At 37.5% G+C, this 17,963-nt stretch overlaps 2 protein-coding genes and 1 long non-coding RNA gene across 3 annotated transcripts; 2 read left to right on the top strand and 1 right to left on the bottom strand.

Annotated features, from left to right (window-relative positions):
• Window positions 1-2,714: 2,714 nt before the first annotated feature.
• LOC145237266 (neuropeptide Y receptor type 1-like) lies at window positions 2,715-6,719 on the top strand. The gene is made up of 6 exons (XM_080100067.1): window positions 2,715-3,205; window positions 3,940-4,230; window positions 4,739-4,887; window positions 5,152-5,320; window positions 5,457-5,559; window positions 5,823-6,719. Exons 1-6 carry the CDS (start codon window positions 2,749-2,751, stop codon window positions 5,989-5,991), a joined length of 1,338 nt encoding a protein of 445 aa, XP_079956193.1. The 5' UTR covers window positions 2,715-2,748; the 3' UTR covers window positions 5,992-6,719.
• Window positions 6,720-10,064: 3,345 nt separating this feature from the next.
• On the top strand, window positions 10,065-12,033 carry LOC145238079 (uncharacterized). Its single transcript, XM_080101130.1, has 5 exons — window positions 10,065-10,315; window positions 10,606-10,754; window positions 11,043-11,184; window positions 11,253-11,355; window positions 11,690-12,033. The coding sequence occupies exons 1-5, from the start codon at window positions 10,069-10,071 to the stop codon at window positions 11,835-11,837; spliced, it is 789 nt and encodes a 262-aa protein (XP_079957256.1). The 5' UTR covers window positions 10,065-10,068; the 3' UTR covers window positions 11,838-12,033.
• A 992-nt stretch (window positions 12,034-13,025) lies between these two features.
• On the bottom strand, window positions 13,026-17,957 carry LOC145238080 (uncharacterized). Its single transcript, XR_013862077.1, has 2 exons — window positions 16,361-17,957; window positions 13,026-16,183 (listed from the first exon to the last, which is right to left on the bottom strand). It is a non-coding gene; the product is annotated as an uncharacterized LOC145238080 (long non-coding RNA).
• Window positions 17,958-17,963: the final 6 nt, after the last annotated feature.

Below are 17,963 nucleotides of genomic sequence, written 5' to 3'. Positions count from 1 at the left end.
CGTCAGCGTCAGGTCACTGGGGTTCAACATCACCACGACGGCGGAGTTCATTGGGTTTAAGATGCATTGATTTCAACTGACATGTGACAACATCGACTACGTTTATACGATGCGATTTGAGTCACGTTGTCAATCCGGTTTTGACAACCACAAATCAATCATTCTTTTTTCGTAGGCTGCAATTAGAAGTATTGGGATTTACTGAAAAAAGGTTTGTAGAAATGTCTGGTGCAAAAACATGTGAAATTTGGGAAATTTTTTAACACCAAACAAACAAAACGATGACGTAGATTAATGCTGCAAAATTATAATAGTGCACTGTAGAAAGACAAACAGTTTGTTAAGCAAAGTAAGGGTTACATTTGATTATTGTGCAGGTTCAATATTGCACAACCAAATATGAAATTTGATTCAGTATTTTAGATTTTCTGAAGGATAAATTGGTGAATAATGGCTGAACGCGCTGCAGCTACACCGTTTTTTGACTAGGGCTCACAAGAAAGCGAGGGTACAAACTATAAACCAGCGTTACAAATATGGTGGATTTGTATGCTAAAATGGAAACTGGCTCCATCCAATAGTAACATTTACACGCACTTACAACAGTTTATAATGTTTGCGACATTGTCTTGTTAAATTTCAGTTGTAAGAAGTTATTTATGTATTCCCTGCAGTAATCTTGTTTTCCACACGTTTCGAACACTGGACATTATGGAGGACTAATAACTTGATGCCTTTGCATGTCAAACGCTTCAAATGTTTAAACCATAAAGCAACAGTTATGGTAGGAAGTATAATAAGAGTGATTGATCTTGAGGAGTAAGAACACAGGAGGTGAAACTGCGTAGAGTAGCTGGAACTGCAGACAGATTCTAACTACTTCCTTCAATCACTGAATCATCAAAACATTTCCTGAAGCCTTAAGGATGTCTTGTCGGAAGTTGTAAGTGTAAATCAGCAATGTCTAATTAACAATACGCGGAAATGGTTCTTTTCCGGTTTCCGCCACCACTATGAGTTCTTTAGGTGGAAAAAAATCAGTTTCAGAAACTTTTCAGTAAAGATTTTGTTGAAATTCAAAAATTAAAATGTTGATTTTAAGGATTATTATTGGAAATATTAGGGTTTTTTTATCTTTAAGGAATCAAATGTCACTTTTTGTCTTTGTTAATATCTGTGTAATTTTGTTGTATTTCGAGAGAACAAAATCTAAGTGTCATAGGTTCCAATATCTACCCATTTTTTTGTGTATGTGTAATAACGGTATCCCAACTAATAATTTAAAATATCACGCAGGTTGTGGTTAACCTCGCGGCCTTATAGGCAGGTCAGTCCGTTGAATAAATGTTATGGAAGCAGAATAGTTTTGCATTTCCATTCTAAAGTAACTATCACAGCGCAACCGCAGATCGGATATGACCTTTAATAACCCCTACGCAGTTTAACTTTAAAATCGCCAACGAATTCAACGAATCGTCCATAAATCGCAATGTAACCACAGTTTTGTGTGGTTTTTTCGCCTTTAGCTACAACGAAGCCTACATCGCTTGTGCCAACACACAATTGTGAGCACGCGCAAAAAGAAACGTTATTGCAACAGTGTTTTTTGGTGCAATTTGGTTATCTTTTCTCCTTTGTGTATCGTGCACTGTACCACGCGCATTCAGTGTTATTTACCCTGATGAAGGCGACCTGTATAGGACGTCGAAACGTCAGAATAAAAATACGTTTGCCAGAAGAGCTCTATAAACTTGATATTATGCCTTGCAGCAATGGCTTATATATTGAACATAATATTGTGACCAAGTATTGCTCATCCAGCAGTTTTATTAAAAGCAATCGACTATTCCTGCAAGATATGTCATTATCCTGATGAAAGCGCCTTGTATAGGACGTAGAAACGTCGGCATATTATAATAAAGACTGCTGGAAGAGCTAAAAAAATGTTAATGCATTATGCCTGGCAGCAACAGTTTATTCATAACATTGTGACGTAGTTCAACTTTTACAAACAAAGCGCTGCATAAACTTGTCAGGACAACCAACGAACTTTGCAATGTTTGATGCATCGCGGGAGGAAGTCGCGTCGAAACTCGAAATCCGTTGCTTGTCGTTGACTTCCACTTCACTTCTAACTATCATGTTGAAACGCAGTGTAAACAGGAAGATGTACAATAGTCTAAAGTGTATTTTGATGCAATTTGTTGGCTGAAGTGTTGAGTTATTCATAGCCAGGGTTGGAAGCAATGTCCCTATCTAAGCCTTTTTTCAAATCTATGCGTATTTAATGTGGCTGTCAGTGGTCTTCAGTGCAGTCAGGGAGCTTGTGTGTATGTCAAGACACATGAAATCTATGCTGCACATAAACTGTTGTGTGGCCAGTGTGCACATCTAATGTTGCTCACAGTGCATGGTTCTCAGTGTACTCAGGGAGCTTGTGTGTATGACCAGATACATGAAAAGTTAAAGAAGACAGATTAAAAAGAGATTTTTTGTTGTTGTCAAATCTATATTATACTGATGAAACGACAGAATTTAGGATGTTTTAACATGAGAGCTTGCATTCCCAGAAAACTTGTGAAGACGTTTTTCCACACTTTCGGCAAACGCAGCAACAGTTGACAGTTGAAATGCTTCAAAACTGATTTAAATTAGGCTTTGTGTTTTTTGAAACCTGACTCATTTGGTATACTTCATAAAACTATTAAACATCAATATTTTTTTTGTTTTTCTCTACAGCGTAATATAATGGGTTCTAGTTCTACAAACTTTTCATTACGCAACAATAACTCACTCTGGACTCTTGCAGGTCGGGTCCGACTTACCATACTTTACCCGAAATCTGTTGTGCCCCAACCCGTTGTCAATGGAAACTTTACAAACAATATACAAAGTCATCCATACAACTTCACCAACAGCACAGAATTCAACGAATCGGCCATACATCGTAATATAACCACAGTATTGTGTGGTTTTCCCGCATTTTGCTCCAACGAAGCTTACAAAGAATGCGCGAACACACCACTGCGGGAATGCAACGAATGCAGCAAGACAGGAGCGGGATTTTTCGTATTTTTCGTCGTCCTGCTCGGTCTGGCCTGTGTGTTCGGCAACGTACTTGTAATGGCGGTGTTAAAGAAACTCGGGCTCCGTCAAAGTTTCAACAAGATGAAGTTCTCTTTGGCTGTCGCCGATTTTCTCACAGGTAAGAGTTTGTACAATTTCGCTTTAGGTAAGCAAACCGGTCACACTTAAGTTTAAGTCTGAGTCGGTGTCTTCAGTCATGTTGAATTTATCAACAAAAAAGCTTTATTCGACTTCACAGTCAACTATTAGATCATTTTTTTTGTTTCAAAACAACTAATGTTCTCACAATTGAAACCGTGTTTCTTACAATAGCACCAGTTCTAAATTAAGGGCGTTTTGACGTCCTTTTCAATGCGTCTTCATTGAACAAAAGCATGTTATAGTTTAAACCCAAATGTGGATCAAGATTTAGTAGCCATTATTGAAATCGAGCTTTTCAGAAAATAACATCTGAATCCTTGGATTGTGTAACAATTTACAAAAGAATAGTTTTAGCAAACATGTTAGCACTTCAAGTCCAAATATTAAGCACATAGTACAGTTGTTTCCAACCAGGGATTGTCACCATGTTCAATGAGTCTAAATATGCGTTACCAATGTGGTTCCCAACCAGGAAGGAATTTTAAAACTTCATGGAAGGAATTAACTTTAATTTTTACATTTTACATGTGGTTTGTAAATAGACACTTAAGCTCTGAGAAAACAATCTGTGAAGTTGATAAAAGACCCAGTTTCAAATGATCTTTGTTTGGTTTAGCATCTGCTTGTTAGTCTATTGAAAAGAAATAACCAACAAAGCAAGTGACCCACTCTAAGATAACACAGATTCTAATATGTTTTTTGTTTGTTCAGGCGTCCAACTCCTGGTGGTTTCAATCTACAACTTCAGTTGGTCGATGAACGTTTCGTCGATGGAATTGGATCAGCGCCAACTTTTACTGACTGGAACACCCGAAGCGACTGTGGGAGGAATCCTTCTGCTTCTGACATTCACCAGCTCTTTGTACCACCTAGTGTACATGGGTGGGCAGCGCTTGTACTCAATGCGATGGCCAGTGTCCTATAGATTCCAAAGCAGCCTTCATATTTACGTTGGATTGGCTGTGGTTTGGCTTTTAGCCCTGACATCAAGCACAGTTCCAGGTAAAAATGAAAAGATACAAGCTGTAAACTGTTTGCTCAGCAGTCGGTCGCTAAAAAAAGCTGTTATAAAGCAGTAAAAAGTAGACCCTACTTAGGACTAAAATGTCTGCAACAATTATGACACACCAAGTTAAAACTGCAATATAATTAAGATTTTCAATTAAACTTTGACGGTTTTTACCATATATGTCCCGGTTTATCGCTAAAATCTATCCAAGCAACACTAAAACAGATAAGCAAATGGATTACCATCATAGTAAGCCCGGCTCATGGAAGGCGTCATACCGAATCAAGCTGCTCTACCAAGCATTTTGACATGTGGCAATGAATGAGGTAGAAAAAAGACTAGCCTGCGGTGGGATTTGAACCCACGACAGGAGCCTTTGCGAGTCTGCTTTCACGCTTCAGAGCTGATCCAAGTTATGAATTTGTGTTCATCTTAACGGACATGTACAACATAATAACTGTTGAAATGTAAGTAAACGTCCTTTTCCTATTTTTCATGCAGCATGGTTTCCAGATTGTATGGTCTACACATACCAGCACACTATATTTCTCTTCTACATTACCAACACGTATTATTCGGGACAAAGTGGAAACTTCAACGTTCTCATTGCAATGATGATCTGCTTCGTAGTCGTTCCTTACATAATAATGGTAAATATCCTTAAAGAATGTCATTTTTTTACCACTCGTTGAATAATAAAGTCACCTCATGATCGCAAGGTTGCGGGTTCTAATCTAGTCTTGGCCACTTGTGCTTCCCTGAGCAAGAAACTTGAGCGGTATTGAGATCCAACCTAGTGGTTAACAATGGGTTGGACCAAATTGAAATCACCGACTGCCCAATCCGAAAAAATCAAAAAAAATGATTCAACGGACTTGCAATAAAACAGGAAGTTTCAAAATATTTTTTTTCAGACTTGTTCAGCTTTCGTCACGCTTTATTCGGTGAGAGATAATATGAAAAAGTCAAAGGAACTCAAGCATGTCGGGTCAGCCAATCAGAAGGGAAGAAAAGTGAACAAACTAGAAAATCAAATGTGTATCACAGTTGCCCTGATGCAGCTTGGTTTCACAATCACAATGAGTAAGCTTGTGATATTTTAATTATTAAGCTGCAGACAGTACACACAATGTTTCGACCTATAATGTCTCATCAGTGCAGCTAAATATAGATAAGACTGTTTCTTCTGAATATATCTTATATTGTTTTCATTTTTCAGTTCCACTCGTTGTCTTCAACGCTCTGTTTTACGGGAATTCCCTAACGTGCGACACAGGTTCACTTCCCTTTCTGTTCTGTTTCTACCTCAGCATGTCAAACAGGTAAATGCGCTACGCTCATTCAAAAGTTTTAGATGTATTTATGTCACCTGTTAATATTGTGTAATGCGACGGCGACTTTTGCTTTATTTAAAAAACTTTTAAAGCAACGCACAAAACCACTTTGTAATTACAACACACTATTTAAATAGCGTAGAAAAGTGGTTGTGCTACACACTGCTGAATAAAGCTCTTTCGTGCACCCGCTTTGACCAGTCTAGTGGACAGTTTAAACGTAGTTAAGCAACTTTTCTTTGTTTTTTCAGCTTGGTGAACATGACAGTCTACAGTTTTCGCAACAAAGCTTTTGCGAAAAAGGCCAAGGAGACTTTGGCAATGTTAATCTGCTGTGCAAGGAAAGAAGACAAATACCTTCAAGCTTCCAACACAAGCAGAAACACAACAGCAACACAAGTTCAATATACAGTGAAATAACTTGCCTGCCACTTACATAAAAGTATCGACAATTTGCAAGGGCTAATCTACTTTTTTTGTGATATTTTCAATCCACTATTTTCCCCAAAGCACATAACTTATCACAAAAAATTACAGACGGCTTGAAGCATCATGAACTACACACATAATGAACTACAATATTCGAAACGAAAAATAGTTTTATTTTTCTTGTATATTACTACTCAGTTATACTGCATTGTGTTTTTGTACAGCAAACAATGACTGACGTCATTACCTTACGACTACGTCATTCAACTTTTTCTTTCGTAGTGCGCATGCATTTTTTCAGTCATTTTTTTTTCTAGAGAGCACATAGAATTTTTTTTCAATCACTGTAGGCACCAGTGACCAATTTCCAAGCATTCCGCAAAATACTCGCTATTTTAAAGACAATTACCATTCTGTGGTATTTTGGGACTTCATGACAAAATGAACATTTAAAAGCTTACTATTGTTATGTACCATAAAAAACAATTTCACTTATCACTTTAGAGTTGCGAATTAACTTTCTTTTGACAACTTTTGTTATTTTGGCATGCAAAGTGTGCTGCGGAATAAAAAATTGAGTTTGTTAATGCGCCGCATGCTTGAAAAGTTAGAGAACCACTGACTTAGGTAAATATTTCATGACAAATGTTGGTGTGCGTGGCATTGCTGAAATGAACTTTATGTGGCCAAAAACAATTACACCAATCACATCAAACCGATTTTTGTGTCTTTTAAGTCTGAAAGAGTTTAGATTGGTAGTGTGTCGGATACAGAAAAAGGTTTGGAAACAACGGTTTAAGGTGTCGAAAGTTTGAAGAGTTGATTAAAAGTCTCAACAACAAAAGCATTGTTATTTAATATTATGGTCGTCAGTTAGCAACAGGTCATGAGTTCAAATCCCGGTAAAGTTACTCATTAGGTGTTTTCAGTTAAAGCGAGTTTATCGGCAGACACTTATTTATTTGCCCCGCAAAGAGTTTTACACCCACTTCAAACAGTAACCAGGGCACTTCAGTTCATTAGTATATTTCTTATTCCGCATCTAAACAACATCGTCCATACATAGCAATTGCTCATGCTTTAACTACATACCACCTAATGAGCAACATGAACTAGTCAAATACATCGTTGTTTACGTGAAATTTTTACGAGAACCTCGTAATAAAACCATAACCAACAGTTGTTTAACTTTGAAAGAAATAGGTTCTCTTGATGTTTTGCCATTGTGTTACGTCATAATGCGGAAAAGTGACACAATATACACGAAGTATGTAAAAAAAGCAAATAATAATTGATAAAATACAGGAAAAGCTTACTACATTTACAATATTGTGATGTCCAAATCAGTTAAGCTATATTGATTCCTGTAATACTTAGCTGTAAGTTAGGATCTGCTGATCAGAACAATTAACTAAAACAGTTAGATATAGTTAGACATGATACTGTGCGTGAGTTACAACGTGTATAGGCCTGTAGGCAGACAAATCACTAAAAATAATTCAAGTTATGGTCCAACATATGATGTCTGTGGAAACTTCGGTGAAAATTTTTCTTAAGTTGGAGCCGAACCGAAACAAGGAAGTAGTTGCTTAGGATTATTCTAAGTCAATCGAAAATCTGGCGCATCACTGTTTGAAATGACTCATCAGGTCGCATTGTGTTTGAATATGAGCCGCTGCATTGGAGGCGTGGCAGTAATGCGGAAAAAAGGAAGAGATTTTAATAAACCTTGGTTAATCTGGACTCGTATTTACCAAAAAAATAGTTCGGAGAAGATCTAGATTAGTTCAAGCCTTGCCACTTAACAAATCATTTGTACCTCGAGTTTTGTCCGAATTTTGCAAAGATCTGGAATAACCGAATCCAGTTTAACTGTTGTTTACTATACTTAAGCAATCCAATATGTGTCAATATAGCACATCAGTCTGCAAGAATTGGTTGTCATCAAAAAATATAAAAATGATTTTATCCAACCGAAAATTCGGTGCATCACTGGTTTAACCATTTTATAATGAACAAACAAAATGAATATAAGATTTGTCGAAAGTTTTTTCATAAACCTTACCACCTGCATTTGATTCTGCTTTCTTTCTGTATTAATTGAACTTTGTAAATTCGTGTTGTTTTAGGGAGGTTTACTTTGAAAATACTGAAACAGAATCGAAAGGTCAGATATGTTGCAATAAACTATACTGGCTGACTTCCCTAACATTAGGGTTGTTGCGTTGCAAATTCGGAGTGTCTGGAATTTTTGAACGGGAATTCTGTGTTCGTGACCGAAGTAATAGCATTGTTATAAGTTCAATGCAAATACCTTGCATAAGTCTGGTTATAGAAATACAGTTTAATCATATCATGATGCATATTTGAAGCAACACATGATATGCTATAATATCGTACTACTATAGTGAGTTTCGTTTAAAACTTTGCAATTATTTTGATGCACAAACAGCAAACAGGTGAGTTAGATTTCTGCATATCTTAGTGTGAATATAGAAACAAACCAACAAAATTGTTGGATGGTTAGGCAAGGTTCCGTATGATTTCACAACTAAGCAAAAGTTGCAGATGACAACTTGTTCGTGTTCAGGTTCGAAAGGTTTTTATAGTGAACGTTATCACTTTCCTCTTAATAACAAGCTTCCCATGCATTCTAATTAACACAGAAATTGCAACGAAAACAAAATCAGTCAGTTAAGGAATATATATTTTTCGCCTATGTGCCATCATCTGTTTTACCAAGAATTTTATCGTCCGTTGGTTTCACTCTTTTATGGTTAAAAAGGCAAACAGTGATTGTCAGTTTAAGCCATGCTGTTGATGGTTTTGATCTGTTACTAAAGTTGTTATTTTGATCGGTCAATTAAGATTATTTATTTAGCTTTTTCAGTTGAAGTTTTATATTCAAATATAAAATAATCGAAACTTGGGGCTGAAGAGTGTTCAATTTGCCAAAAAAAAATCTTTATTTTAAAATAACATTTCAGTTTTTGACATTTAAATACAACATTATCTGCATTCACAATGACAATCCAAAACACAAGTGATACGCACGATTCGGGTATTCACACTTCTTCAATGGTTGACCGAGTAGAAGAAACACGTTACGCATTGGAACCAATCTATACATGGGTTGGAGATGACGACATTAACTTGCCAGAACTCAGTTTCAATGAAGAAACAGTGAGTGCCATCAGCGCTGAAAACGTTTTAAACAATATATCCAATCAACTCAACAATACGAGCTCTGGAATCAACACAACAAGCAACTTTACTGATGAATTTAACTTTTCTAATGGATTCAAATTTTCTGATGAATATAACTTTTCTGAAGGATTTAACTTTTCTGGTGGATTCAAAAGCACTATCAACAAAACTGGGCTGTATCGATTCAGAAATTTCACAACTTCAAAGCTGTGTGGTTTTCCCGCATTTTGCTCCGATAAAGCCTACAGCGCATGCGCGAACACACCACTGCGCGCATGCGCAGAATGCAGCAAGACAGGAGCGGGATTTTTCGTATTTTTCGTCGTCCTGCTCGGTCTGGCCTGTGTGTTCGGCAACGTACTTGTAATGGTGGTGTTAAAGAAACTCGGGCTCCGTCAAAGTTTTGAAAAAATGAAGTTCTCTTTGGCTATCGCTGATTTTCTCACTGGTAAAAACATTTGGGTATATTATTGAAAAGGACAAAATTGAGCTTTATATAAGACCAATCTATCGAAGTCCTTACGTAGGCAGCATGTAAAAAGTTCGATTTTCACAGACATACATCTGTAACTTGGTTCATTGTTCTAACCTACGTTTGTGAGCGTGGCCAAATGCTTGGCTGGCAGACATGGTTCAGCATAACGTCCCTTGCAGGCCTGTCAACCTGTGATTTTTTATACTAATCAGTCCCTACATGTCTGATCTAAGTAGTAAACAGTTAATATAAGGTAATGCTCCAAAGACAGCCATGCAACATCAGTTAAACCGTTTGCATTTTTTGGTGCTTCAAGTCCAGATTTGTTCATATGTTTTTCAGGCGTCCAACTTCTGATGGTTTCAATCTACAACTTCAGTTGGACGATGAACGTTTCGTCGACGGAATTGGATCAGCGCCAACTTTCACTAAGAAGATCGGCTCAAGCGACAGTGGGAGGAATCTTTCTCCTTCTCACGTTCACCTGCTCTTTGTACCACCTAGTGTTCATGGGTGCACAGCGCTTGTACGCCATCAAGTGGCCACTCTTGTACCGGATGCAAAGCGATTTTCACGTCTACGTCGGTTTGGCTGTGGTTTGGGGATTGGCTCTTGTATCCAGCACCGTACCAGGTATGAAACCGCATCAAATGTTGAAAATAATCAAATTGTTCAAAAAGCATGCAATCACTAGAGGGCAGTAAAGAGTTAGCACGCTTATTGATGAATATTATGCCAATGTGTACGTACATACTTTGTCTAGCAAGACAAACTTACAAACATTGTCTAATTCGTTTTCAATTGAATATTTTCCAAACTGACTGAACACGCCCTCAGATAAAACAAAGTTGCTAAAATTTATAATGAAATTCTTGGAAACAACAACAAGATATTTCATTGTGACAAATCAACATGATTTTCAGCCTGGTTTCCTGATTCGATGGTGTACACTTATCAGCACACGATATTTCTGTTCTTCTTCACTGAGAAGAAAATACAAAATCGAGATGGAAGCCACAATGCTCTCGTTGCTACGCTCATTGTTTTCTACGTCATACCCTACGTAATAATGGTAAGTTTATGACACGAAGTGATTCACAAACATAATTCATCAAACTGCAAAGTTTCCTTCAACTCAAATTGCAAAATCATCGAGTTCGTGGAGATAAACGAAAGTTTGAGTTGAACTTAAATAGCTATTAAACAGATCTTGTTATTGACCGCAATCGCATGTAACAGCTTTTTTCAAACGTTTACATTCATAAACATTTTCCAAAACAAACGTTCAAGGATTTCACAATGACAATTAGAGGTCAAAATTCAAGGTCATATACGTCACAGCCTTGTTACGTCATAACAGAGCCTCGCTTGTGTCGCGACCTTTATTGTGGTTCACATCAACCAAAAGAAGTCCAATCAACTTCGGCAGAATACAGATAAACGAGAAGTTCGCATGTTCGTGACAGTGGTCCTTATGCAGATTGGCTTCACTCTCACCATTGGTAAGTTAAACTACTTTACGATTGGAGCTTTTTGGGACAATTCACTTTACATTCAATCTTCCTTCCAGTTCCACTGATCGTTGTGCCAGTTCTGTTCTTCGGGAAGTCCTTAACATGCGACACGGCTTCACTTCCCTTCCTGGTGTGTTTCTATCTCAGCATGTCGAACAGGTGAATATACGCTACGCTCATTGGATTATAAGATAAAGTGATAATCAGGTGAACTTATAAAAACTTGAACTAACTCAAGTTATCATTTATTACCATCACAGCAACTCAATTAACCAACTTGACCAACCTTAAATAAAGCGATCAATTGCATTTCGGTGCAGTAGCTTGTGACATCATCAGTGACGCAATAAAATCTTACATCAGGCATGCATACGCTTATACAGATTGCTTTGTGATGTGACGTCACAGTAATTTAATTGTCACCTCACAATAAATGTCATCCGTATATTTATCTGCTTGAGTTAGTCCGGTAAAGATCTTATTTTTCTTCTAGTTTAGTGAACGTGGTCGTTTACAGTTTCCGCGACAAAAACTTCACCAAATCAGCTCGAGATCTTCTCACAGTTTCTCGTCTCTGCAAGAACGACAAACCTACAAAATCCCCTGCTAGAAGCAAACCAACAAACTCAACATCGGTGTGAGGGAACCACTCAACTCATCTCAACTCAACTCAAGTGTAATTAAAGGGACCACTTAACTGAATAGCGCGATCCAATCTGGTTTCAGTTTTCACAGCAATGTTACCATACAAACGACAGCATTTTTCGGTGGGCTGGGAATATACGCTCTGTTTCCAACAAAGTGATTTGTTTAAACCAGACTTAGCGCAATGTAACATACATCAGCAAAGACCAAAGGTTGTTGGCAATTCGTGCAAAAGTGTTGTTTATTTGGTAAATATATGCGATGATTTGTAATGCCATATTGTATATATTAGTTATCGAAAATCATACCTATGTCAGTGGGTTTTACAAACCACTAAGTTTTATAAGAACCCTATAAAAACACACACATTCAAACCGGTTGTTGTTGTTGTTGTTTCACCCCAACTAGCTGCTTTAACGAATTTACATGAATAATGGAAAATATCTTTGCAAACCAAACTTGGCCAATCAAACGCCGCATTTACATCAACTTAAATCTCAAAAAGCTAGCGTCTGTAAATCTATCACAAGTTCACGTTTGGGAATTGTTTTTGTTTCAATCGATTTTATCTCATAAACCTGCCTAATGTGATACCCGGTCATAAGTATATTGTATAATTGTATATGGTATACCCCAGGACACCCAAACACAGCGGTACACCCTGCGGTGTACGGTACCGCTGCTGGTGAAACATCACTGTTCAGCCCCGATGAACATGACCGAATATTGTTAATAACGTGTGTTCCTAAATATTACACAGTAAGAGATGGACAAATGTGGGTGGCAACGCACAATCTCACTTATTCAATCAAAAAATCATTATTCAAGTTTTATTTTCTTACATGTTGGTATTTGAAGTCATTCTTGTTTATGTTTAAACGCTAAATGTATACATTCTATACAATATTGTAACTATCTGTGTCAATTAATTTTTGTATCAAAATAATTTCTAGTTTTGACAGCATCCACACTAAGACAGTATCTACAAGCATATAAAACAGTTTCTCAACGCAGTCTTTTTATGTCAACCAAGCTTTAACTTTCGAATGTCGTTAAAAACCTCCGCTTTTGCTTTTCCAGTCCTAGTTATTTTGGTCAATATTCTGTTCTACGAAAATGCTCTGAACTGCAACAATATTTCGCTCCCGTTCATGATCTGCTTCTATCTTGGGATGACAAACAGGTGAACTTAAGAAGTTTTTGCATTTGAAACAATCGCAGGTTTCATACATGTAGCGTATAGCAGCTGTGATGTGTATTAAAGATCGCGACAAGACTATGAAACTTTTATCGATACGAAGTTTTCTGTTTGTTTTTTCAACCCAATTTAAAAGTGAAATCTTTTTTATTCTCGTTCAGTCAATGTAAAGCAAGTTTAAACTTCATCTGTGTCTGGCCAATCAGAGTCCAGTTGGTGTCTTTAAGTCAAAATAACACTTTTTAAGTCTAACTGGGAGTATTTGCAAGAAGACTTTAAATCGTTACAAATTTACAACGCCTTACCACCAAACTGTGTTTGTTTTTCAGCTTGGTGAACGTGATAATTTACAGTTTTTATGACCAGACTTTCAACAAAGCGACCAAAAAGCTTTTACAGTTTCAAGTTGCTGCCAACAGAAGAAAAAGGAAACTCACCCAATCGTTTCTTATAAAACTGGAAAAATATCTTCTACTACTGTCTGAAATATATCCTCTGTACACTTTTAACAAACTTGTACAAACAATTATGTTATTTACCTTTTTAGAAATGCGTCTTTTAGTTTCATAATTTTTTATTGCGGACGTGCACATTTGTTTTTACCCGTTTTTATTCTAATAACGGCCGCCAATGAATCCACAAAGCCAAAAATGTCCACCAGTGGGACACGTAGGTCTACACCAGGGACGTGCAACTGTTTATCGCAGTGGGTCACAACTGACGATTATAATGATGCTGAGAGCCAGTTGATAAACCGACATATACATTTTAATTAAAAAATAAATCATTTTTTTAATATTGCCCAAGCTTGCTACATTTACAATATTGTGATGTCCAAATCAGTTAAGTTACATTGATTTCTGCAATACTTAGCTATTAAGTTAGGATCTGCTGTTCTGAACAATTAACTAAAGCAGTTAGATAAATTTAGACATGATACTGTGCGTGAGTCACAATGTGCAGAACTGCAGGCAGACAAAACACTAAAAATAATTCAAGCTATGGTCCAACATATGATGTCTGTGGAAACTTCGGTTGGAATTTTTCTTAAGTTGAAGCCGAACCGAAACAAGGAAATGCTTGTCCAAAACATTTGGCGCATCACTATTTAAAAATGACTCATCAGGTCGCATTGAGTTTGAATATGAGCCGCTGCATTGGAGGCGTGGCAGTAATGCGGAAAAAAAGAAAAGATTTAAGCAAACCTTGGTTAATCTGGACCCGTATTTACCAAAAAAATAGTTCGGAGAAGATCTGGATTAGTTCAAGCCTTGCCACTTAACAAATCATTTGTACCTCGAGTTTTGTCCGAATTTTGCAAAGATCTGGAATAACCGAATCCAGTTTAACTGTTGTTTACTATACTTAAGCAATCCAATATGTGTCAATATAGCACATCAGTCTGCAAGAATTGGTTGTCATCAAAAAATATAAAAATGATTTTATCCAACCGAAAATTCGGTGCATCACTGGTTTAACCATTTTATAATGAACAAACAAAATGAATATAACATTTGTCGAAAGTTTTTTCATAAACCTTACCACCTGCATTTGATTCTGCTTTCTTTCTGTATTAATTGAACTTTGTAAATTCGTGTTGTTTTACGGAGGTTTACTTTGAAAATACTGAAACAGAATCGAAAGGTCAGATATGTTGCAATAAACTATACTGGCTGACTTCCCTAACATTAGGGTTGTTGCGTTGCAAATTCGAAGTGTCTGGAATTTTTGAACGGGAATTCTGTGTTCGTGACCGAAGTAATAGCATTGTTGTTATAAGTTCAACGCAAAGACCTTGCATGACTTTAGTTGTAGAAATACAGTTTAATTATATCATGATGCATATTTGAAGCAACACATGATATGCTATAATATCGTACTACTATAGTGAGTTTCGTTTAAAACTTTGCAATTATTTTGATGCACAAACAGCAAACAGGTGAGTTAGATTTCTGCATATCTTAGTGTGAATATAGAAACAAACCAACAAAATTGTTGGATGGTTAGGCAAGGTTTCGTATGATTTCACAACTAAGCAAAAGTTGCAGAAGACAACTTGTTCGTGTTCAGGTTCGAAAGGTTTTTATAGTGAACGTTATCACTTTCCTCTTAATAACAAGCTTCACATGCATTCTAATTAACACAGAAATTGCAACGAAAACAAAATCAGTCAGTTAAGGAATATATATTTTTCGCCTATGTGCCATCATCTGTTTTACCAAGAATTTTATCGTCCGTTGGTTTCACTCTTTTATGGTTAAAAAGGCAAACAGTGATTGTCAGTTTAAGCCATGCTGTTGATGGTTTTGATCTGTTAAAGTTGTTATTTTGATCGGTCAATTAAGATTATTTATTTAGCTTTTTCAGTTGAAGTTTTATATTCAAATAGGAAATTAAATCGAACCTTGGGGCTGAAGAGTGTTCAATTTGTAAAAAAAATTCTTTATTTTAAAATAACATTTCAGTTTTTGACATTTAAATACAACATTATCTGCATTCACAATGGCAATGCAAAACACAAGTGACACGAACGCTTCGGATTTTGACTTTGGCCTTATTTCGATGCACATTGTAACGGCTGACCGAGTACAAGAAACACGTTACGCATGGGAACCAATCTATACATGGGGTGGAGATGACGACATTAACTTGCCAGAACTCAGTTTCAATGAAGAAACAGTGAGTGCCATCAGCGCTGAAAACGTTTTAACCAATATATCCAATCAAGTCAACAATACGAGCTCTGGAATCAACACAACAAGCAACTTTACTGATGGATTTACCTTTCCTGATGGATTCAACTTTTCTAATGAAACCAACTTTTATGATGAATTTAACTTTTCTGGTGGATTCAACCACACTGTCAACAAAACTGGGCTGTATCGATTCAGAAATTTCACAATTTCAAAGTTGTGTGGTTTTCCCGCATTTTGCTCCAACAAGGCCTACAGCGCATGCGCGAACACACCATTGTGCGCATGCGCAGAATGCAGCAAGACAGGAGCGGGATTTTTCGTATTTTTCGTCGTCCTGCTCGGTCTGGCCTGTGTGTTCGGCAACGTACTTGTAATGGTGGTGTTAAAGAAACTCGGGCTCCGTCAAAGTTTCAACAAGATGAAGTTCTCTTTGGCTGTCGTCGATTTTCTAACAGGTAAAGATATTTTTTATACCATTGATATCCCAGTAATAATTTGTAACGATAACTATGGTCCATCTGGCCATATCTTACTGGATGCATACACAAGCAACATGCGCTAAAGGCAGTGGTAAATGCAATTCGGAATGCACACTTGCGTAGCTCAGTCTTTTATGCATGGTTACCTTAAAACTTCTGTTGTGCGTATTGGGTGCTGCTTTTGGCTGGACTATGACGTAATTTATAACTTAACACACCACAAAAACATTTTTTTCCACAACTTTTTTTCCAAATATTGCTATGAAATGCAAAAACTAGGAGGTCAAAGAATTTTGTTTCAAGTGGAACTTCTTGCTGCGTATGCTTACATCAATCTCATTAAAAAAAAGGAATGGTCCATGAAGTTAGTTTGACTGGGCTCATGGTCTATGACCTGAAACGAGTTGAGAACCACTGCTCTGCTATATTAAAATCCTAACATATAGCTACGCATCTATCACGTGTATCATTTTGTCAGTTCCAAAAGCAGCAAACCGGAAGAAGATAGGGAAACAACACCAGATACGTAAATAGGACTGGTTTCTCTCTATAACTATAACTCTATTTGAACAGTGATTCTCAAACGCGGCTATCAGGGCCGCATGCGGCTCCCAACTGCTTGTTCTGTGGCTCGCACCAGACCTTTAGTAAACCACCAAAGATTGCTATGTTAGCTTTCAAGGTTATAATCTTTAGTCATGTTTAGCAGCTCCTTACACACTTAAAAAACTACCATTTGGCCCCGATATTAAAAAAGGTTGAGAAGCACTGACTTAGAACATGGCACTTTTATCATTCATCAGGATTTTTTGGCGAAATATGCTAATTTTCAGTTACAATGATATTCCAGGTGAGGGAAGGAGACATTACCCCTTCGTACTGGCGCCCATGCTCGTGTGCACATGGATAGGTTTTCTCTTCTTAAAATACCAAAACATGATCATGATCATGTTATTAACAGAATTTTTAGCTCTTCCGGCAGTTTTTTATTGTAATATGCCAACGTTTCGATGTCCCATACGAAACACCTTCATCAGGGTAATGACATACATTGCAAACACAAGTTATTATAAAGCGAAAAGGGCGGCGAAACACACACAAAAAAGGCGATAGAAATAACGCAGTGCGCACCAATGGTCGTGTGATAACACCTGGCTCAATGGTGCAAAAGCGACCGATAAGTTATCGGCATTAGAACGTCCGTTTTAACGTTCATCGTGTTGGTGTGAGAATGTATGTTCCACGACTCCAGGAAACCTCGCTTGTGAAAATCGGTTTCTCTAGCTAACACCTGGGCAGCAGAGAAGTTTATGGTGTGAGCGAGGGTAGTAGCATGTTGTGCTAATGCCGATTTTTTAGCATCTTTTTTGGCTACATCCCTCTCGTGTTCTTTACGGCGCGTATTCAGAGATCTTCCCGTTTCGCCAATGTAAATCTCCTTGCACTGTTGACATGGGATCGCGTACACCATACCCCTTGCTGCGTTTGTATCAATGGGATCTTTGGGGTGCGACAGCATCTGACGTAGGGTGTTGACTGGTTTAATCCCTACTGAGACCCCAAAGTCGATTAACATGCGACGTATTACGTCTGTTAACCTAGGAATGTATGGCAAGGTAACAAATGTACGCTCTTTGGACTGAACCTTTTTCCGAGCACCCGTGGTTTTTCGGTCACGGAGGATCCAGTTCGGGTAGCCATTTAACCGCAGGGCCTGGTGTACCCTTCGTAATTCGGTTTGGAGCATTC

Source organism: Phallusia mammillata, chromosome 7 (genome assembly GCF_965637545.1).
Source record: "Phallusia mammillata chromosome 7, kaPhaMamm4.hap1.1, whole genome shotgun sequence".
NCBI classification, from domain to species: domain Eukaryota; kingdom Metazoa; phylum Chordata; class Ascidiacea; order Phlebobranchia; family Ascidiidae; genus Phallusia; species Phallusia mammillata.
Note: the sequence above shows the minus strand (reverse complement) of the source record. Positions and strands in the feature narration are given on the sequence as shown.